This window comes from Corylus avellana, chromosome ca8 (genome assembly GCF_901000735.1).
Source record: "Corylus avellana chromosome ca8, CavTom2PMs-1.0".
Taxonomy (NCBI): Eukaryota; Viridiplantae; Streptophyta; class Magnoliopsida; order Fagales; family Betulaceae; genus Corylus; species Corylus avellana.
The window spans coordinates 13,254,295-13,276,437 of NC_081548.1; the positions used below are offsets into that span (position 1 = coordinate 13,254,295).

Sequence of the window (22,143 nt, forward strand, 5' to 3'; positions counted from 1 at the left end):
TCTCAACTCTCTCTCGCTCATGAAGACGCAAGGAGTAACGCTCCCTGGTTTTATAGAATGAGGGGGGGGGAGGGGGGTGTGTCCTTTTTCTAGTAAAACAATTGGGGATCAGCGGTCACCAATTTGATGCCCATCCACGCGTGGATGGCTTGTTAACTGCTAAGGGTACAACTTTGTCCCCAAGCCTGCATCTCTGAATCTCTCTCAACCAATCTCTCCATCTCTTTTAGATTGTCAATCTCCCATACATATGCCTCTCTGATTTGGTCTCATCCCTCTCTTATTTTCTTCCTTATCTTTCTTAACCCAACATCTCTCTCTCTCTCTCTCAAGCTTGGTGACCCCAGCTCCTTGCTCCACCCACACCTTCCACGTGAAGGTGTGGCAGGCAGCAAGCATACTGTCTGCTACTATGCAGCAGCTTGACTTCACGTGAAAGTCAAGCTTTCACGTGAGGCCAAGTCCTCTCTTCTTCTCACGTGATTTCCAAGTAAGTCCATCCATCAACTTCTAAGTGTACCAAATTACCCATCTTAGTCCCTTAAACCACAAAAGACCCATTACCCCCTATTGTCTTTTTTCCTTTTTTGTGGTTTAATACAATTATCAAGATAAATCTCCAAGTCACAAATTAAATCCTCTAATACCATAGAAAATCAAAACCTATAATTATATCCTCATTAACAAATCCGGATCTTATAAAATAAAATCACCAATTAAAACCCTTTATGACAAATGTTGAATTATTCTTAAATAATTATTTCCTCCAAAATAGGAAATAATTTTAGGGTATTACATAACGGGACTGGAGGGATTGCCAATAACCCTAGCAAAATGGTTAATACTAGTTTTGGGGACGTTACAATAACTATAATGTATGGTTTACCCAAGATATTACCTATTCTCAGAAGAGTTGGCACTGTCCAAGGGACCTGTAATACAATTCGATGCTCCGACTATTATATGCTAACATCCATAACTAGCAGCTCGACTAAGTCTGACCTTAGGTGGTCTACGCTACTAATGATGTACGTCATGTGGTGACCCGCCAATTAAACATAGTTGTGCCGGTCACGAAACAACTATTGGATCTAAGGCCCATATAATGTACACACATTTGACTATAGAATCAAGTATATATAGTAAGCTCATGACCATTATAACACGTGTATCGGTGTATCATGTCATACATTGCATCTCATTAATCAGTTATTAAGGTAGTTACTAAGTTGGGTAAAAAGTAATTATGCTCATAACTTACACGTGCTCAATCAGCTGACATATCAAACGTTTTTTAAGAAAAGTAGTCGTAAGTATTTACTTACTTTGTACGCTCGCTCGATTCCCTAGACATTTGGAACTCCTACTATAACGAAACATAGTTCATTGTTATATGCAATACTAAAGAACCTATTATAAACACATAAGGTTCTAGTCGAAAAGCAATCTAGCTAAAAGGTTATAAAACCCTAATTTCACTCATTTTGTACACTAGTCAAATGTTGAAGCTTTTAGCCGAGCGTTCGGTCAGATGCTAGAGTGCTTGCAAGGCCCCTATCATTAAACCACTACGTAACAAATTTCATCTTAGGTTCGTAATGAGTGCATGCAATCATAATATACTATGACATCATGAAAACTTGGGAAAACAATGTGTTTTTAACACGTTTGAAAACCCTTTGAATAGTATCACAAACTCATCATAGTCCTCAAGACTTGTAAAAAGAATAAATATTACAAGAATAACATGAAAACTAACCGAGTACAGAAGAGTTTACCTTGAAGATGATCTCCAACTTCAAAACCTCCTAATTCTCTCTCTAAAAATCTCTTCTCACTCTAGAGTTAGAGTTTTTAGTGGAGGGGGTGGAGTTTGGGGCAAGGAGAGGATGGTATTTATACGGGAATGGATGTATATTGGTTTGAAAGTGTGGAGAATTGGTTAAAATTACATTTTTAGACTGTCACTGAATGTTTGATACTATGGTCGAATGTTCGATGTACTATTATACAATAGTTTTAGGGTTGTAGGTTGAACATTTGGTCAATGCCCAAGGGTCCTTAAATGGGTCAACGAACATTCGAGGTGGTTCTCTATCGAACGTTTGCACTAAAGGTTGAGCTCGAACATTCGGTGGTCCCTCATCGAACGTTCAACCAGAGGCTAAAATCTAGGCTTTGGCTATTCGTAAATATAAAAATTAAAGTTTTTCTTAAGAAAATGTTTTAAGGCTCTTTGATTTTGAGACTCTGTTTGAAAAAGGCGATAAGCCCTTATTAGAGTTTTGAAATCTCATGACATCAATGGTAATCTCGCCACCCCTAGATTTTTTATTTTAGTTTTATTTAATTTTAATAGTTTTAAAGGGCATTGAAAAGTTAAATGCAAAAAAGTTACTTTGACGCAGCCGAGAAATTCCCAATTTTATTTTAACACAAAATACTATGATATTATTTATAATAGAATGGCAGAAGGAGGAGTATGTCTAGAAATTTGATACTCTAGTCTAGAAGACTAGAATAATAGTTTGAAAAATAAAGTGGATTTTCTCTTTAAAAATTCAATTCGATGCATCCATGTATCGTCTATGTCGGGGACTCGGTCTGGAATCGCCATTAGAACGTACGCCGCCACGTTTTCCCATATTCCCCATACATTTCAAAAAAAGAAGAAGAATAATTAATAAATAATAATTGGCTAAAAAAAAAAAAAAAAAGAAAGAAAGAAAGAAAGCCGCTCCTCCTCACATCTCCCAACCCGAAGATTTCAATTTTCTCTCTCTCTCTCTCTCTCTTGGGCTCACAGCCTTTTCTAATTTGGATTTCACAAAAGCCTCCGTGAGATAGATTATGTTCTAGAAGCTTCACGAATCTACTGGTGCAACATAGCCACCAAGCCCCACCCTATTCATGGATCACCCTTACGATGCCTGAGCTGCGAAGCCGAGCACGCACGAACCAGGCATCCGACAACCCGGATCCGAACCGGATTAACCGACAACAACCACAACCCGACTACAAGAACAAGCTCCTAAACGTGCCAACTCGCTTGAGAAGGGGAACCGAGCGGAACCGGAGAAGTAACAAGAACGCGATCGGCGTCGGCGAGAGGGGGAGAGGCCGCAAGGTTGTCACCGAAGCGAGGTCGTTGAAGGACGACGAAGAAGGAGGAGAGGAGGAGGAGATTAGGGTTTTGAGGGAGGGAGGTGGGGAAAAAGCCATGGATGATTGCGATAGTGGCGGCGCCGGCGGCCATAGCGGCAATAAGGGCCTGGGGGCCGAGGATGAAGGCAGCACTGCTCCTCTCCCTGAGAAGGTTTCCTTCTATTCTCTAATTTCGTGTTTCGTTTTTGGTTTTCTGAATTTCTGTTTGGATGATGGGAAAGCTGAGGAAAAGGGGAGAAAATGAAAATTTGATTGTGAGTTTTGTGTTTTCCTGTTTTTCTACATCAAAACCTATGGGCTTTATCGAGTGAGGTGAGCTCAGCCGTGCGTTATGAGAGCTAAATATCACAGCTCCCTTTTGTTCTTGATGAAGAAAAATGAGGAAATCTTTGGGTTTTTGGAGTCTTGCTCTGTTTGGTTGTTAGGAAATAAAGTAAAACAAACAATTTTTAAATAAAGATATTCTTCTTTTCTGAGATCGATTCTCTTTTTCTTTTTTGCATGTTCATTCTTCTTTATTCACCCGATTTGCTTAAGGTCTTGATAATTGCTTCTGTGGATTCTTTTTTTGTTTTTTTAATTGCAAAATTAGTCAGTTGGGGGCTAGATTGCCTGGATTCATAGTAATAATTAAAAAAAACTTAGGGAGGAAATGCAATAAGAAGAACAGTGATTTCCATGGGCTATAACTTGCATGCAATATTGTTTTGCATTTCTGTGTACTCATTTTATTATTTGGTTTGTTTACAACAGGTCCAAGTAGGTAGTTCCCCAGTGTACAGAATAGAAAGAAAATTGGGAAAAGGAGGCTTTGGACAAGTGTATGTTGGTCGACGGGCTGGTAATTCAAACGAAAGAAATGGCCCTGGAGCTGTAGAGGTATGACATGTTTGCTATATGGTGCATCTGCTTTCTTCAGTAAATATGTTGATACTTTTGGTGTTAACATGAGGGCGTGATCTCTCTTAACTTTCAGGTAGCTTTAAAATTTGAGCATAGGAGTAGTAAAGGATGTAATTATGGACCGCCATATGAGTGGCAAGTTTACAGGTAAGGCTCTTATCAGTGCTTGTTATATGTTTGATCTGTACATCGCATTTTCACCGTAGAAATCTTACTATATTTGTGTGTATGTGGTTTTAAATTCAACTGTTAACGGGTTTTGTGCAGTGCACTTGGCGGTAGTCATGGTGTTCCACGAGTCCATTATAAGGGCAGGCAAGGCGAGTACTACATTATGGTATGTGTTCACTTTCATATGTTCCTTTTGATTTCATTGTAATGAAGTCGTAGTGTCTTAGTTCTGGCTTTAGAATCCCTAAGATAATTTTAAATTGATTCCAGGTCATGGATATGCTTGGGCCAAGTTTATGGGATGTTTGGAATAATAACTCACACACGTAAGCTTCTTTTTGAAATTGATGGCTGAAATTCATTGTTCTTTTTACTCATTCAGGAATGGATCCATTGTTGCCTATCTAATGTTTACTTTTCTCTTTTTGACTACAGGATGTCTACTGACATGGTGGCATGTATTGCCATTGAGGCTATCTCCATATTAGAGAAGATGCACTCTAAGGGGTGATACTTTTATTTCAATTCTGATTATATTCTGTTTCTTTAACTACAAATATAAATTGTTTCTTGTTAAATGAATTAGAGTTAGTTTTTTGACACTGGAATCTCCTTAGCCTGTTAGATCCTATTGTTATGGTACATGGGCGGTGTCAATGTCCATGAAGCCCTTACACCCCGTTATTTTGTAGGGACCTGTTTATAGATGTGATGGCAGTGTGGTGAATATTATCTGGGTATTTGTGGGTGCCATGGTTGAAGAGCAACTGTTTCTTCTCAGGGCCCATCAACCTTTACATTAAATAATTTGAGACAGTATTCCATAATTATTGCACTTAATCATGCTAGCTAGTGTATGATAAAGAATTGTTAGTGTTTGAGTGGTCTCCCATCATTGCATTATATGTGTGGTTATGATGTTGCTGCTGATCTCATTGGCATGTATCTGATCTTATTGGCAGATATGTCCATGGGGACGTAAAACCTGAGAATTTTTTGCTTGGTCCTCCTGGGACTCCTGAAGAAAAAAAGCTATTTCTTGTGGACCTTGGATTAGGTAAGTTAAATTGCTGTTCGGCATCTTTTTACTAGCCCAGGAAGTTGAAGTACTGATGTGTTGTTCTCTGTATGTCTTGATCTTACAGCCACCAGGTGGCGAGACAGTACAACTGGCTTGCATGTTGAGTATGATCAACGTCCTGATGTTTTCAGGTAAAATAACAATTTATTTAACTATAATTCTGCTGAACTTAGCTTACCATGGGAGTCTTGTATTGCTTATTGCTGTATGATATTGTGATCCAGGGGAACTGTCCGGTATGCTAGTGTACATGCTCATCTTGGTAGAACTGGTAGCAGGAGAGATGACTTAGAATCTCTTGCGTATACTCTTGTTTTTCTTCTCCGTGGCCGGTTGCCATGGCAAGGATATCAGGTTCTAAATTTTCAAAATTCAATGGGGTTGAGTTTGACGTAACTGTGTTTTTTCTTCTAACATTGTGATTCTTTAGGGAGAAAATAAAGGATTCCTTGTTAGCAAGAAGAAAATGGCCACATCCCCAGAAACTCTGTGTTGCTTTTGTCCTCAGCCTTTCCGGCAGTTTGTTGAGTATGTGGTAAATTTGAAGTTTGACGAAGAACCTAACTATGCAAAATATATCTCTCTCTTTGATGGGATTGTTGGTCCAAATCCAGATATAAGGCCAATAAACACTGACGGTGCTCAAAAGGTACTTTTAGTGTTCTTGCAACTGCATAACAGCTCTAGATATATTTGTAAAGGTTAAAGTATATGTATTGTCCCTGAAAGTCACTTAAATTTCAAGTTTGTTCCTTGAATATTTTGCCTATCAAATTGTTCTATGTTTTTACAAAAATCTTCATTTTACTGTTTTTTCCTTTACACCTACTGAAGTGATAGAATTCAGTGTTGGAGCTCTTTTTTATGATGTGGCACATTTCGAAACCAAGAAAGCCTAACCAGCTGCCAAGCCATCTAATTTTTATTTTTTTGGTGATGGGGTTGGGGGCTGGGAGGAAGAATTACTGAGCCATGTTGCTGATGTAGGCCCTTTTGTTTCTAAATAGAGCAACATCATTATAAAAACTGCTACATCAGCCAATTCTGTCACTCCTCTAGATGGTGTAAGGGAAAAGCCCAATCTGAAGTGTTTTGGAAAACACAACGATCATGGCACACAATTTTCAAGGGAATGAATTTGAAATTGGCAGTAATTTTTCAGCTACACAACATATTTTGAGTTATCTAACATGTATCTTGTTATTTTGAAGCTTATATATCAGGTTGGACATAAGAGAGGCCGATTGACCATGGAGGAGGAAGATGATGAACAGCCGAAGAAGAAGATTCGAATGGGGATGCCTGCAACACAATGGATTAGTGTTTATAATGCTCGTCGGCCAATGAAGCAAAGGTATGTGGTTGAAGTTACTCGATAAGATCGTCTAGTGTGTGGCAAGAGGATGTGAGAGGTTGATGTTTTCATCTCCTGTTGCAGATATCACTATAATGTGGCAGAAGTAAGGCTCTCCCAACACATTGAAAAAGGATATGAAGATGGGTTGTTTATCAGTAGTGTGGCTTCATGTTCAAACCTTTGGGCCCTTATTATGGATGCTGGCACTGGCTTTACTGGTCAAGTTCATGAACTCTCGCCCTACTTTCTTCACAAGGTTGCATTTAGAACTGTTGTCTATGAAATATAAAGTCTTGTTTTATTTGCATCTAGAACAGTTGTTTATGAAATATAGAATTTACATGTTGATTAAATGCATTGCATTTTTGTACTTCATTGTGCTGTATAGATGTTAATTACTAATGCCTATAGCATTTTAACTCTGTGTAAGTCAACAAATTAATCTTGTCTATCTTCTAATTCTGTGTAGGAATGGATTATGGAGCAATGGGAGAAGAATTACTATATCAGTGCAATAGCTGGAGCTAATAATGGGAGTTCATTAGTTGTTATGTCCAAGGGTTAGTCATAGTATCTTTGAGCAATATCAATTTTAACAGGATTTTTATCTACCCATCTTAACTTTTATTGGTTCTTTGAATTTAGGGACACAGTACTTACAGCAGTCCTATAAAGTCAGCGATTCATTTCCGTTCAAGTGGATCAACAAAAAATGGAGGGAGGGATTTTATGTTACTGCCATGGCCACTGCTGGAAGTAGATGGGCAATTGTTATGTCTCGTGGTGCAGGATTTTCTGACCAGGTTTTGTTCGATTATCTGGATCACTGCTCACTTGGAATGCTTTGTGGTAGCACAAAAAAAATTGAATTGACTTTTTTTTTTCTTCCAGGTTGTGGAACTAGATTTTCTCTATCCTAGTGAAGGTATTCATCGAAGGTGGGATGGTGGTTACCGCATCACATCAACGGCTGCAACTTGGGACCAAGCTGCTTTTGTTCTTAGTGTTCCAAGAAGAAAACTGTCCGATGAAACTCAAGAGACTCTCAGAACTTCTGCTTTTCCTAGCACACACGTCAAGGTAGACTATTTAGTTTAAACATTTTCTCCCTGTTTTCTTCATATCCACCATTCTCTCTGAAACTAAAATTTCTACATGGTGTTTATGCAGGAGAAATGGGCAAAGAATCTTTATATTGCATCAATTTGCTATGGTCGAACTGTTTCATGAACTGTCAAAGTTCTGTTGGGATGCCACTAATGTCATTTTGACCACTCACTTCTATGGCCCGCGGACTGGCTTTTAGCACGTACTTCTTGGAACCAAGGATCCTCTCAAGGCAAATTTACTGATCATGGCATTTTGGAGATGATGTATGCAAAACTCTTCTTTATTGCCGCCATCACATAGCATCTGTTACAAAAACCTGTGCACTGTCTTTCAATTGTGTCAAAATGCTTGCGAGGCTAATTTAAAATCATATATCCACCTGCAATGGGGATCACTTCTACCTGTCATTAAAAAGTTTGTACAGTTTTGAACAATAATCACGTGGTTGAAGGCATGTGCACAGGTCATTCTGATTATTGATGGTATTTTGGGAGGTACAATTATCATTTTGCTGTGGGCTCTGGACATTCTCAGCTGTTCAGCCTGTACCTAGTCTCTTTTTTCTTTTTTAAAGTTCTTTTTGGACTTGAAGATACTTCTGGGGTGTCACTTGAACTGAGAGCAAGTGGTTGTACACGTTGAGCAACAGTTTGTAATGATCTCTTAATTATTATTGTTCCTCATGCTATAATTTAATTGAATACTTTTGCACCTCCCTTCGACTGATATGGCGCTTAATGTGCATGGCTTGTGCAAGTATATGCAAGTGCTATTTGTGCCTGTAACAAAATCATGGAACTGGTTTTTTTTTTTTTTTTTCCCTTGCTAAAGTGTAGCCTTTTTTTTTTTCAGTACAATTATTTTCTCACAATTTGTATTATGATCCCAGTGGTTGCTTTGATTTAGATTTTGAACTGGTTTCTGGGTACATATTTTTCAAGCTGAAGATCTGCTCAAATTCTGAAGTTCATGTCAATTTTTTTTTTCATGATAGGTTTCTTCATATTCACACCTGCATGTGCATATCTTATATTGTGTATGTATATACATATACACAGGCATGCATTCATGGATGATTATTGCTAATGCACATTGCATTTGACTGCCAAAGAGGAAGCAGGGTTGGCTATTTGCTGATGTGGTTGTCAGTTGCAACTAATGTTGTTAGATACAAATATTAGTCAATTTTCTTGGCATTCTCTTAAATTCTTCTGTAGTGGTTTAGATTGGTTGTTGAGCACTGACTATTTATATACCGTGCCGGTGTACCTTGATTTTCATAAAACTTGGCAATGTGAATGTGCTGTATTTTCAGTGTATTTTAGCATCAAAGATTAGGTAGTAATTTTGCTCAAGATCTTGGAAGCAGAAATATAGAAGGCAAGCTCCTTGTGTCCATGTTAGAATTTTTCTTCTTTTGTTTTTTTAAAGTGGTACCGACAAAAACTCCAGTCTTCCACTGGTAAGTCCTGGGAGTGTCACTGGGAAACTTAAGTTCTTTGATGTGCAGTTTGTGGAAAGCATTTTTCTGATAGTTTAGGACCTGAATATTGTTACAGTATGATTAATCAAATTTAATTTTATATTCAGGTACAACTTAAGATTCTTATGGCTTATTCATACCAAGCCTATTTTTACGGTAAGGATCCACCTTTACTTGTTTTCATTATGCACATAGATGGCTTTCAATATTTCTTTAGGAGATAAGGCAAGCTGAATATGTGGTAAATGTCTTGCATCCAGGGTCTGTTTGGATGTCATGGAATCTGACTGGCTTTATTGAGATCTACTCGTGGTGGTTGAAATCCTTCATCCACAATGGTGCTATGAAATGCCCAGGTCATCACCACAAATAAGGGTATGGAATACTTCTTTCCCCAAGATGATTTTTTCTCCCCCCCACACACACCAAAAAAAAGGGATCATTTCGTAGATGACTGCCATTTTGTTTCTTGGGTATTATATATTTTATGCATTCTACTCGTTTAGAAACTTGACATTCTGTACACCTGATCATGTCGGGGGCCCTCAGGGCAACGATACACTTATTGTGAGAGGATAACATAGGAAATTCATGAGATTTGCAACATGGTCATCAATTTTAGGTTTGAATACCAACAAGAATCGTTATGATAGAAATAATTGTATTGAAGATTACGCTCCATTTAATCATGGGCGAGAATGAGATCAACATTGGCAAAAGCAATTTTTTCCTTTGATTATGATGCCATCTTATTTCATTTGAGTAGAATGATAAATATTTATGGATTTTTCAACTGTGTCTGTCCTAAATTCAATAACATCAATATGCAGTACATATTGAAAGAACGTGTTTTATTCTTCTCCAGTGTCCTTTCTTTCTTTCTTTCTTTTTATTCTAGGTGTACTGGAAAATATACCAACCCTTTTTGCTTTGGTAGAAGGAAGCCTGTTTATATGGTCCTGAGTTTCAACATGTGAAACTCATAAAAAAAAAAACATGTGAAATAATTCCCAAGAATCAAGGTGTTAATTTTTAATGTCTGTAAAGCTCAGATACCCTTTCCGGAGGTGTCACAATAAAGGGACAGTTAGATCTGCAATGGAGACAACTCTTATGTTATACTAAAAGACAATGTAGATTCTGATTGTAGAAGTGCAGCACTACTATATATTGAGGTTGTGCAAGCTTCACCTGAACTGAGCCAGAACTTTGCCCGTGTGTGTGGATGTACTTTCTGGAGGTTTTGTGTGTCAAGGGGGGTTATGTCTTACCGATTGTTGCCCTTCATAGAATGGGAAACTATACTAGGTGCACAAAAATCATACTTTAGTTGATGTAAGATATGTAAACATGTTGGATGTTTTGATTTGTCAAAACAAGATTCTCATCCCTTGAAAGATCAGAAAAACAAAATGAATGATTTTCTGTTACTTGGACGAGTTTTGATTTCACAGTTCTTTTACACACATGGCAGGAGCCTGGGGTTTGGCAGGCTGTCTTATATGCACAATATTGCCACTTATGTATATGCAGGTTTTCAGAATTTATGAATGCTTTATGCTGATGATATCCATCCATCAAGATGCTGAATTTGTAGAATGAGCTGAGCTCACCAATGCTTATTTTTCCAATCAACCGTCAACATGATGGTCATTTGCTTAAATAAGCATAAATATGTGCTCACTTTTCTACCTGTTTTGGCAAACATCATGACCAAAGAGTGAGACAATCAACAGCATTTAATAGACGTGTGCTTTTTGTACAATTGATTGGATTGATTTTGTGACCTTCAGTTGACAGTGGAAGAGGTTTGTTCAAAAAGTTGAATGAAAGTGGTGGCGTTAAAGCTCTGTTTTTGTCTCTATAGATATCACTCCAGTGGATTGAGGTCCCTGCAATTCCGGGTCGGTTCATTTGGCCCCATGCATTCAAAATGAACAGCTGAAATTTTGTCACATAAGCCTTATAAAATAAAAAAAATAAAAAAAAAATAAAAAGAAAGAAACAAAAGAAAAAAATAAAATAAACTTAAATAGGGTTGTTTCCTACGGGTGGTAAGCTACCCTAAGGTAAGCTACCCTAAGGCGTTTGGTTGTGGAGGTGGAGGTGCGTCTACTCCAGCCGCTTCCACACGGTGCAACCTGCTCTCGGATGAGGGGCTCACAATTCCTTATAGCTGTCGAAGGGTGGTGCACAATCCCTGATAGTTGCTTATGGGGGTGGTCGCGACTGCTCAATGGCTAGTGGTTTTGGGTAGTTGCGACTCTTGATGACTTTGGGGGCTCATGTGACCACCCCTTCACTCCTAAGAGGGTGGTGCACTCACCTCACCTTTGAAGGTTTCGTGTGATGGATGGTCCGGTCATCTTTAAGTTCGCCTTTTTTTTTTTCTTTTTTTTTTTTAAATAATTTTTTTGTGTTTTCGAGGTGTGGCAAGATCCAGGAACTTTTAGAATTGCAAGGGGTCTCAAAAAGTCAATCCACTCCATTCAAAAGAAGAAATGAATGTCCTAGGAAGCTATGCTTTATTCGAGTTCCGAGAGGCTTTAGTACAAAGTTCCTTTTTCTAAGTGGCTTTAGTACAAAGTAGAGTAGTTGTTCCTTGCCCTCTTAAACCTCCGAGTTCAATGAGATTTTATACGTATTTTTTCTGTTCTTTCGAGTAGCACTTCTTGTTTTGCTCATAGACATAGTGTAAGCTCGATTCAGATATATATATATATATATACACATTTTTTTTTTTTTCTAATTAATTTATCTAATGATTAATTTGCAAAAGAGAAGACCGTAAATATAGAAACATCAGGTCTCATTCGCAACTATTCATCCTTGCCACTTATATTCTGAGCGTTATATCAAGGCCCAGTTGAAGAGGTTGTTCTAGACAAATCCTTCCTACAATTATTGAGATTTGCTGTAGTAATCACCCCAGATCCGTTTCAACAGTGACTTATAAATATCTTGACAATAAGTACAGCTATAGCATGGCCTAAATGTCAACAAATTCGAAAATGCTTCTTCTCTACTAATCCTTCTCCCATTTAATTATTATTGGAATCTATGGATCATATGGGTCCCACATGAGCCTAACAGATTCAACAGTAATTTTAAAAGGTGGGAGGATGGAAGAAGAATGCACTTCTTGGTAAAAGCGGTTGCATTAGAACCATATCAATGTGTACACCGTATAAGCAAAATGTGTACAATAATGAAATTACCGTCTGCATCCGGAAAAATTATGTGCAATGCTACTACCATAGCACATGCCTCTTATGTATATGCTTCTCGAGGTATCATATCCTTACCCTGGACTGAGCTGTCAAAATCTGAGCCATCTCATACAGATTTCCTGGTATTTCATATACTGCCTCTTTTTAAGTCTCTAATTGCTTCTATGCAGCTCACACCCAGAAAAAAAAAAAAAAAGAATTGACTGCAATCTGAAAGATTAGCCAAAAGATTTACCGCACTCGACATAATCTCCTCAAACGAACTCTCTCCTGGTAAAAAGGAAGTATCCGCACATTTAGTTTACCAAGCATTTTCATCTTAACAATTGCCCAAGTAATCAAAAGGGTTAATGTATCAAGTACTAACTACAATTCACTTGTAAATTGATGTGACAATCCATAATTGGTAAAATAATTAAGTATATAGTTAACAAGCCATGCACTAATTAATTATATTGAGAAATCAATTTTTTTGCTTAATCATTTCACCAATTATAGACTACCATGTCAATTTATGTGAAACTCGTAGCAAGCAAATGATGTAGTACCCCTAAATCGAAAAATATGAATGCATTTTGGTAAACAATACTTGCCTCAGTGTTGTCATGGTCATACTTAATCAAGAAAAGACACCTGCAGCCTCTTATATCATGGAGTCTCCTTTGGATTTCTAAAACACGAGCATCATAGTAGATTGCTTGATCTCTTCTCTCCTAAAATGTCCAAACACTGTCAAATTAAATGGGATAACAAGAATGGAGATCATTTCTGAGAACGAAAGATAAACAATGCAATTTGAATCACCTGGAAGCAGAGAAGGACATCTCCAACTTTCACTGTATGACATTCTGAATGCTCCAGAGGAACAGAGCGTTGCCGCACTGCCTTTTTCACATTGAGCCACTCATCCTCCTCCGCACCAAATCCAACAAATCTGACACGAACTTCCTTCAATAAATGACAAAACTCATCAAATGAATTTAGGTAGCAAGATGTGCAGAAGGAACTGGCTTTTAAATATTCATTACTCATACTGCTTCGGTTCTTTCTTTTTTAAATTTGTTTTTGGCTATAGCTTCTCGACCCCTAACTCTACCCAAAAGAGCCCATACCACCAGCCCAAGCAAACTTTTACCATTTATTGTAAATTCAGCATCCTTCCACAACAATAAACATAAGTATTATGATATAAAGACTTACAACTTCACCTGTACCAAGAAATCTGTGAGCAACGAACATATCAACATCATACCTGCTAAGCCAGAAGATGAAATTGGACGGTGGGTCAGTTTCAACTAAGTTTATTAAAAAAAAAAAAAAAAACTACATAGGTAACATATTACTATCATATTTTAGTACTCAGAGTTCACATGGGGATGGACCTTCGTAGATCAATGGTAAGGAATCACCCTAGCTTTGACCCTCGCTCATGGTAGTGTGCTTAGCGGGTAGGCCTGACTATTCGTAACTAGATTTCTATTGACCCCAATCAATAAACCCTTTTACATAAAGCAAGCAAATGATTTGTTATTATACCTGCAAAAAGGTCAGCAATTGATATTGGATGCCTTGGGCTCCTTTAACTTTTTATTTTCCTTTTTCTAATTAAGTCTAAATATCAATTTTTTGTGTTTTATTTATTGGAAAAAGGGGAGGCTGCTTAGTGCCACCTATGGGGATCAAAAACATATATTTAAAATAACTAAGGTCAATCCCGCTTCTGGTAGAAGGCTCAAAGACCATAATTTTGTAGATACAAGTGGCAGGTTGCAGAATCTACATTTAGGACATTGAATGCTGACCAAACCCCAAAGTTATTCCTTCAGAGCTGAAATTGCAACCATTTAACTGAGGACACAAACACAAACAACCTTTCTGTCAAGAAATGGTAGATAGCTGGTGAAATTTATCTGAGAAAAGTTCTATCATTTTTTTTTTTTGATAAGTAATCAAGGATCTATAATTTTCATAAGCACCATCATGTTAAACTTGATAGAAAGTTTCAAATTATTATGATAGCTCTAGATTTGAAACTATAAAAGTCAGGTCAGGTTTTATATGGCTTATTGCTGCTTTGCCCCAAATCCTGCTCCAGTATATTCATAAGCCTCTCTTTTGTTGGTAATAACATAATGACCTTGAAATTTAAAAATTACATTTAGCATTAGTGTGCCTTTAAGCATTTCAGATGCCTCATACTGAATATTTATTTGATTAATCAGCAGATCCCTTGTAGTTAGATTAAGGCTACATTGAGTAGAGTGAGAAACGAAGTTCCACGTGTTATCTTCTTTTTTCCACACACTGTTTGTACGTTGTTTCATGTGTTATCTTCTTTTTTTTCCCCTATTTGTATGTTATACACAACAAACAGGTTTTGAACCCACAACTTAACCACCACCCTGTTCCTAACGGGGGGAGAAGTACCAGTTGAGCTAGATCTTGTTCAATATCTTACCTCCTTAAACATTTCTCTCTTTGATTTTAATTTCTACAATTCTATGGTCCATGCTTTGTTAGTTTTGTTATCTTAGTATACAATTTTCATATAATAATCTATGAAAACATTATGCATATTTTTTGATTGTCTAGTCCTAAAATGTGTAATATGTTCAAATATTTTGAAATCTTATGAACTTTTTTTCTTAAATAATGTCTATAATGATCCATGCTCTATTTGGTCTGTTATTTCTGCATACAGTCGTCTTATACAAAGGGGCAACGATCTTTAGTTCACGTGGACCAAGGTTGCTTGGGAGCAAGTTTGTCTTCCCAGAGGAGGGCTAGGCAATCAAGACTATGAAACATTGGAATCGCACTGCTACAATCAAACACTTGTGGCATATCTGTAGCAACAATGACCAATCTGTATGATCATGTTGGGTACTAAGGGTTGTGATTGGAGATGGCCGTCTACTCAATCCCTAGTATGGTTGGAGTTACAAAGAGCTACTCCTAGTTATTTCAAGCCCATTAGGGCAAATACATATTGTGAAATGGGTGGATGACATTAACGACAAATTCTCTATACCTTGGGAAGGTATCTGTCTAACAATCCAATGGTGAACAGGCAAAATATTATCAACTGTTATGGTAGGATGATTCTCAGGCATGATTTAATCTTATGGCTAGCAGCTCGTGCTAGGTTAAACATACAAGATATGCTACAAGCATATGGCATCTGATTGGCAATTATTGTGCTCTTTGTCAACAAAATGTCCAAGATCTTAATCATTTGTTATTCACTTGCCCCTTTTCAGAATGCATATGACACTTTCTGTCATAAGTTCAATTTTCCATAGGTCCATAGGAGTTACGAGGAAACTGTGTTAGATAACTCAAAATCTTAAAGGGAAGTCCTTCCCAATGTTATCTATAAAATTATGTTTGCAGTTGCAGGGTATGCAATTTGAAGCGAGAGGAATTCTATAATCTTTAAAGGAGAAAGTTATGAGGGCTCATATTGTTCACCACGAGGTTATCAAGTATCATCTCAAAAAAATACGTGACTCCAAAAGGTCATGGGTGAATTAGAGGATATATTTTGGTAGGTTGTGTTGCTTTGTTGTCCTGTTGATTTGGTGAATGAGCTTTGTTATATCCCTTCAATCTAAGGTTGGTTGGTTTATGTTGCTTGGGACAGGAGTACGCCTCTGAGCTCTTGTACAGTTGTTTTTAAATTTATATTATTACTAACCTTACCAAAAAAAAGAAAAATACTAAAAATTTTCTGCATTTAATTCTGCTACTAAATATTATTCTCCATTTATCCTCAATATGTTTTTCCCATGCATTTATTTTAAGATCTATCACTAAATATATAAAAAGCTTATGCCACAAGTCTTAGCAGTGATAAAATCACCCTGTATCATGTTTTAACCTTTAAAAACGCTGGCAGCAGACAAAACGACTGTAATCAACTACATGTCAATGCATCCAACAAGGCAATATCAAAATATCAAATGACAACTGAAAGCTTCTAACTATTAAGTAATGACACAAGTACTGTTTCTTGCTATATGTACGCTTACCATGCCGCATCCTTTGATGACTTTGCCTCAAATTCCAACTCTGACAAGTCTGGGATCTTTTCTCCTGCTTTTGAACTATCTTCTACATAATATTACAGTGAAACAGTTTAATTTCGTGCAAGTTAACTTGATATGTCATTTTATTTTCGATATGTAAATCAATTTCATTAAAAAGTGCAGGGGCACAATCCAAGTACACGGTATACAAAAGAGACCCCCAACTAGGGAGAAAAAGAACAACACAAGTTTAGAAAATCCGCAAAGCTAGAAAAGTGAGAGCTACTTGATATGTCATTTAGGTGGTTAGAAAGTAGAAACAAAGAGTATAAATTAAAACGGTTATCAACTCAGAAATTCATACTTGTTTATTTTTTGATTTAATAATAAGATCACAATCAGTTATAAGAAGAGGCATATGAAAAGGAAAAGGTCAATTTTCATAAACAAGATGACTACCAATAATTAGAAGTTATCTAATGAGCAAAAGCAAGTCATGAGCACTGTCCTGATTTCCTGCAATTCAGACATCCTCAATTCAATTACGATCATTTAATGATCATGTTTGAAATTACCATCCTATAGCATAGAGCAAGTTTTACAAATATTTATTATATCGTGTTGATGGCATCATAAAAAGAAAAGAAAAAAAGACACATAAAATACATATCTTCTACAATATAGTAATGCAACTAAATAGCATAAAGATTCTTCAACAATGGCATAGACATTTTATCGTAGCATTGGCTATGCATAAATTTTAAATGCTTCAATTGACATGAAGAGCAGTCATGTCAATAGTAAACTTGACCGTATTAAGTTGAACAGTACTTTTCTGCCATATTTCATACATTAAGCCATTCATCCTTTTTCTTTCACATGTACTTAAGCCACTCATATTGTCCTTTTGCTTCAATGCAGATTTATAATCATCTCTAATATTTCCCATCAATTTCTGCATTGGCAGATGCATTGCTTTATGTAACAACAGTATACTTTTAGATAACAAGGCACCATGAGTTCAATAACAATGGGTCCCCCACGCTTTCCAAAAACCATTTACTCACAAGTAAACAAACCAAAAGCCAGGATATTTGACATGTTATCTCCACAGTCCACACACAGCCAGTGAGAGAGAGATGTGTGAAAGTCTCTAGGTATTTTTTTTTCTTAAAAAAAAAAAAAAAAAAAAAAAAAAAAAAATTGGTTTTTATATAACACTATGGACAAAACACCAAGGAAGTAGTAGTAAGCACTTATGTGATGGACCTTGGGGCATCTGCGAGATTCCGTCCATCCTGTTTGGAGGGCTAGCTTTTGGGAGCACATGCATATTTTTAGAGGCATCTCGGGCATCTTGCTGCTGATTTTGGAACCAACTATGTACCTTAAGGTGTGATCAAAACAAAGAAGTGGTTCACAAAACAGAGAGAACACATCTTAATTGTAGCAACAAAAAAGTAATAATCCTCTCCTAGAGTAGACATAGCATAAATGGGGAAAACAAAAAAATAAAATAAAGAATAGAAACTGTGAACACCTCAGCCCATTTAACAATAGGTTTCCCAGCACGACCAGACGAGCGACTGCAGATAAATAAAAAGCCAAAGTGAAAGGCTTAGCGTCTAAACAAGCAACTCTAAACAATAATATTTATCTTAGTTCCAACCAAATGATACAATTCAATTAAGGCAAGTAGGAGGACTCACTTAAAACTTTGTGCAATTTTTTGACAAAATTCTCTGTTCAGCAACTGTTCTCCTGATTCCTTTAGCAATTTCTCCATTTTCTCAATCTGTTTTGCAAGACAGTGGCAGATGCCATGCTTCTTAGCACACATTAACCAAAATAAAATATGTATTGAGAATAATCACACAAAAAAAAATCATGAAAATGCCTAAAAGACAGAATTGAAACCATTCAAGAAATTGGAAACAAAGACATCAACTTTATTGTTCTACTGATTGCTTTTGCAATTTCTCCATTTTTTTCTACAATGCTTTTAACATAACATTAGAAGAAAAAAATACATTAATTTCAACCAATTATATCCAAATTCTCACTCCAAACCAAATGGTCAAACGAATATCATTCGTAGCATTTAGCTAAGCGCAAACAACAAAGTCCCAATTAAATACCCCCAATGGACACCGTCACTGAATTCATTTCTGAAGTCAAAGTGGATTTTCTTTCCCATAACCGTCAGTAAAGACCATTGAAGCACATACACCAATAATGATGTCTTTCCCCCTCAGTAAAGCCACTAAGCAATCAAAGAGAAGAAACAGTTTCTCATATAAATTAACATACTAAACAAAAGTGACAGGCAAAGCTCAAAACCGAATAAGAGTATCAGTATAGAAAACAAGATAATGCATCAAATTACATCTGAAAAATAGAGAAAGATATGACAGAAACAAAGTAAAGAAGAAAGTAACACATGTGACCAAATCTAATATATATATATATATATATATATATATATATATAACCTAGAAGAAAAAACTGAAAATCATAACAGCAGCAAAAAATTAAATTAAAAAATACATATCATATAACAAATAACACAAATAAAATAAAAGAAGTGTAAAAGCATACAACAAATTTTTTTTTTTTTTTTTTTAAATCATTAAAATCTAGAGAAAATAACCATCATAGAAAATCATCACTAGAAATCATTACAGCGACAGAAAATATAATACAATAGAAAACAATGTTGAACATGACCTAGCTAATCAAAATGCACGAATCACGAGCCGGGGCTTCAAAATCACAATAAAACACATTATCATAAGCACATTATATCTTTCTAGCATTCTGATCATTTTAAAGAGAAATCCAGAGGATAACTAGTTGAAATTCATAGAAATGCTTTGAACTTGTTCACAATAAGGATAAATTTCAATATTTTCATCGAAAGAAGGTAGAATTTGGACCACAATCAAAGTGAGAAATTTTTTAGCATCATAGGCAAATGTTTACTTTTTCATGAGTAATCGAAATATCATTAAAAGTGTAAGGCGCCTCCATCTACAAAGGAAGTATACAAGAGAAGCAACCTGATTAGGAGGGGCAATAAGAGCAAAAAAATCATGATAACTAATCAACAAAAGAAAAATAAAAGCAATTGTCCAAAGGTACAAAGTGTTAAAAAATAGAGACTAAATCTCCTCCAAAGTCTTCTCACAATCCTCAAAGCTTCTATCATTCATTTCCTTCCATAGACACCATAAAAGGCACGGAGGCACCATCTTCTACACAGCAACACTCCGAGTGTTGCCAGCAATCCACCAACAAGCATACAAATCGACTACTCATAAAGACATGACCCAAGATAACCCAAGATAACCCAAAACAACTAAAGAAAACATTCCAAATGGCACAAGCAACCTCACAATGAGGCAAAAGATCGTCCATAGACTCCCAATTCCTTTTACATAAGTAGCATCAATCAACCACAATGACGTGCCGTTTTCGGAGATTGTCCATGGTAGGCAAATGTTTTGTATAGGACTTAATATCATTATTTCAATGCATTTATCCACATACATGAGACTCTAAGTCAAATCTGCCAAGTTACAGATTCCATGGGAAGAAGGTAATTACTCAATATCTGCAAGTTTGCTGTTAAACGGAAGCTAGAGTTTAAGACATTACGATCACAGACAAACAGCACATGTAATTCTAAGATTTGGATTTGGTTTTAACCGAACCCAAGTGGCCTAACTTCAACTTATAAGCTTAACTTTCATGTTTGAATCACAAGACTAGGGTAATCAAATCAATACCCAAGTTTTACTGCCAATCAAACAACTATTAATCTTTCAAATTGATTTATTTTGCATCACAACCGACAAAGGAATATAGAATTCTCGTAAACTTTCAGCCAGACTATGAAAACTAAGTAGAAATTAAGAGCTAACAATAATGGTTCACCCATAATACCCGTGTTGTGTGCTAACACACGGGTTTTAAATTACGACCAATTTGTGTTAGAGTCCATAATCTATGACATTATGAACCCAATTCCCGAAAGATATTCTTCTTCACACCTTCTTAAGTGAAAAAAAAAAAAACCATTTAAAAAAAAAAAAAAATTGTGTATAACATTCAATCTTCCTAAAGAGAATCTCCAGATATATTTGTGCATAATCTAAAGAAATAATATAAATAAACAAGACCAGCTACATTTACACTATAAAAATTTTTTTTAAAAAAAAAAAAAATATATATATATATATATATTACAAAAAAAAAAAAAAAAGAACAGGCATGGATTACCTCAGCCTTTGTAAAGCCAGAAAAGACCTGCCTTTCTCTTGGACGAAGACGGTCCATTAACTCTCTATCTCTCTGTCTCTCTCCCTTCTTTCTCTGTGAACAAAACCCTAACTTCGTATATTCAATTTCTCTCGCTCTGTCGCTCAAAGAAAGAAATGGCTCCTGGTTTAACGGTTTTAAGTGTCATTTGTGTTCCTTATAGCTTTTATATAATATTTCTGAATTTTTTATTATTAATTTAATTCCTGCTCCCTCGTTTCGCTGGTAACAAAAAGGAAATAGAACTCCAATTAATCAGTGAGCTGTCTTCTTTTATACAATGTGATTGATTGATTGATTGATTGATGGTAAGAAATATCCTATTTAAAATCTTGATAAACGTATTAAATTGGTCCAAATTAAAAATAGGGTTAAATATCTAATATTCTTGAGGTTTGTCAAATTTATTTTTATCTTCTTGGTGTTTTATTTTTATCACAGGAGATTCTTATTGTTTTGATAAATGATCAAGTTAGTCCATCCGTTAGTTGACCTAACGGAATTCCACGTGCACTAATCAGATGTTGACACGTGACATCTATTTAATTTTTTTAAATTAAAAACAAAAAAAAAAAAAAAGGAGGAAAAAAAATTGGGGGTGGCTCTTGGCCATTTGGAGCCATCCCCTTTGGCCATCCGAGCCACCCCCAAATGGCCAAGGCCACCCCCATCTAGCCAAATGGGGGTGGCTTGGAGCCAAGAGCCACCCCCAGTAAAACCATCCCTTCTCTCTAAAGAAACTCACCGGAGAGGAAAAATTAGAGAGAGGTCAGAGTAATTGGCCTTAGTTTCTTCCCTCCTTACAATATCACAGATGTCCAATGGAATATAATCTAGCCAAGTAGCATATGTGACATAGGTGGTAGCCATCTTAGCTAACCGATGAGATGTATTATTGGCGTCCCCTTCAAAGATAATATGTTGATACCCTAGCTCCTTACTGAAAATAGTAGCATAAAGAGTTGCTACGGCTCCGGCCATTGCAGGATCAACCTTTGCCTCCTTTGTAACACTATGGGCTGCTAAGAAAGTGCTAGTTGAGTCTCAGGCAATACATCCCATGATATCATTCCATTCTTCAAATCCACTATAGTGTCCCAATTCATTTTGATCGTATCAGCAGGTGGCAGCTTCCATTTTTTCACATTCTAGTCCCCTTCTTTCTTTGATTCTACCCCATCCTACATGTTCATGCGATGGAACTCCTCAAGGGCTTCTAGAGCTTCATGTACTAGTAGGTTTAGGTCCATGAAAGGCTCACCATGCACCACGGCATTTCTACGTAACCCCATGCA

At 36.5% G+C, this 22,143-nt stretch overlaps 2 protein-coding genes across 7 annotated transcripts; one reads left to right on the plus strand and one right to left on the minus strand.

The window, feature by feature from the left end:
* The first annotated feature begins 2,706 nt into the window (after positions 1–2,706).
* Positions 2,707–11,119, plus strand: LOC132189934 (casein kinase 1-like protein HD16). 4 transcript variants are annotated; one of them, XR_009441075.1, is made up of 19 exons: positions 2,708–3,316; positions 3,919–4,044; positions 4,142–4,215; positions 4,336–4,405; positions 4,510–4,565; positions 4,675–4,746; positions 5,202–5,296; positions 5,385–5,451; positions 5,545–5,674; positions 5,751–5,969; positions 6,532–6,674; positions 6,759–6,933; positions 7,147–7,237; positions 7,323–7,480; positions 7,569–7,757; positions 7,848–8,050; positions 9,378–9,426; positions 9,531–9,645; positions 10,804–11,119. XR_009441075.1 is itself a non-coding variant. In XM_059604786.1 (16 exons), the coding sequence occupies exons 1-16, from the start codon at positions 2,927–2,929 to the stop codon at positions 7,905–7,907; spliced, it is 2,103 nt and encodes a 700-aa protein (XP_059460769.1). In that variant the 5' UTR covers positions 2,707–2,926; the 3' UTR covers positions 7,908–8,513. The 4 variants fall into 4 exon arrangements, 2 of the variants coding, with proteins under 2 accessions (XP_059460769.1, XP_059460768.1); XR_009441074.1 differs by having other exon boundaries at positions 9,531–11,119; XM_059604786.1 differs by lacking the exons at positions 9,378–9,426; positions 9,531–9,645; positions 10,804–11,119 and having other exon boundaries at positions 2,707–3,316; positions 6,544–6,674; positions 7,848–8,513.
* A 1,147-nt stretch (positions 11,120–12,266) lies between these two features.
* On the minus strand, positions 12,267–21,048 carry LOC132189935 (protein SAWADEE HOMEODOMAIN HOMOLOG 1-like). 3 transcript variants are annotated; one of them, XM_059604789.1, is made up of 9 exons: positions 20,810–21,048; positions 18,238–18,323; positions 18,069–18,114; positions 17,798–17,915; positions 16,532–16,610; positions 13,701–13,755; positions 13,305–13,448; positions 13,094–13,213; positions 12,267–12,770 (listed from the first exon to the last, which is right to left on the minus strand). In XM_059604789.1, the coding sequence occupies exons 1-9, from the start codon at positions 20,864–20,866 to the stop codon at positions 12,732–12,734; spliced, it is 744 nt and encodes a 247-aa protein (XP_059460772.1). In that variant the 5' UTR covers positions 20,867–21,048; the 3' UTR covers positions 12,267–12,731. The 3 variants fall into 3 exon arrangements, with proteins under 3 accessions (XP_059460772.1, XP_059460770.1, XP_059460771.1); XM_059604787.1 differs by having other exon boundaries at positions 16,532–16,613; positions 20,810–21,047; XM_059604788.1 differs by having other exon boundaries at positions 13,701–13,752; positions 16,532–16,613; positions 20,810–21,046.
* Between the last annotated feature and the right edge of the window lie 1,095 nt (positions 21,049–22,143).

Bases quoted from the DNA above. Each gene is read 5' to 3' on its own strand.
- LOC132189934 (XM_059604785.1), top strand. From the start codon at position 2,927: ATGCCTGAGCTGCGAAGCCGAGCACGCACGAACCAGGCATCCGACAAC. The intron at 3,317-3,918 runs GTTTCCTTCTAT...TGTTTACAACAG, and splicing joins CTGCTCCTCTCCCTGAGAAG to GTCCAAGTAGGTAGTTCCCC. The intron at 4,566-4,674 runs GTAAGCTTCTTT...TTTTGACTACAG, and splicing joins TGGAATAATAACTCACACAC to GATGTCTACTGACATGGTGG.
- LOC132189935 (XM_059604787.1), bottom strand. From the start codon at position 20,866: ATGGACCGTCTTCGTCCAAGAGAAAGGCAGGTCTTTTCTGGCTTTACA. The intron at 18,324-20,809 runs GTAATCCATGCC...CTTGCAAAACAG, and splicing joins CTGGCTTTACAAAGGCTGAG to ATTGAGAAAATGGAGAAATT. The intron at 13,756-16,531 runs GTAAGCGTACAT...CTTCTGGCTTAG, and splicing joins TCATCAAAGGATGCGGCATG to CAGGTATGATGTTGATATGT.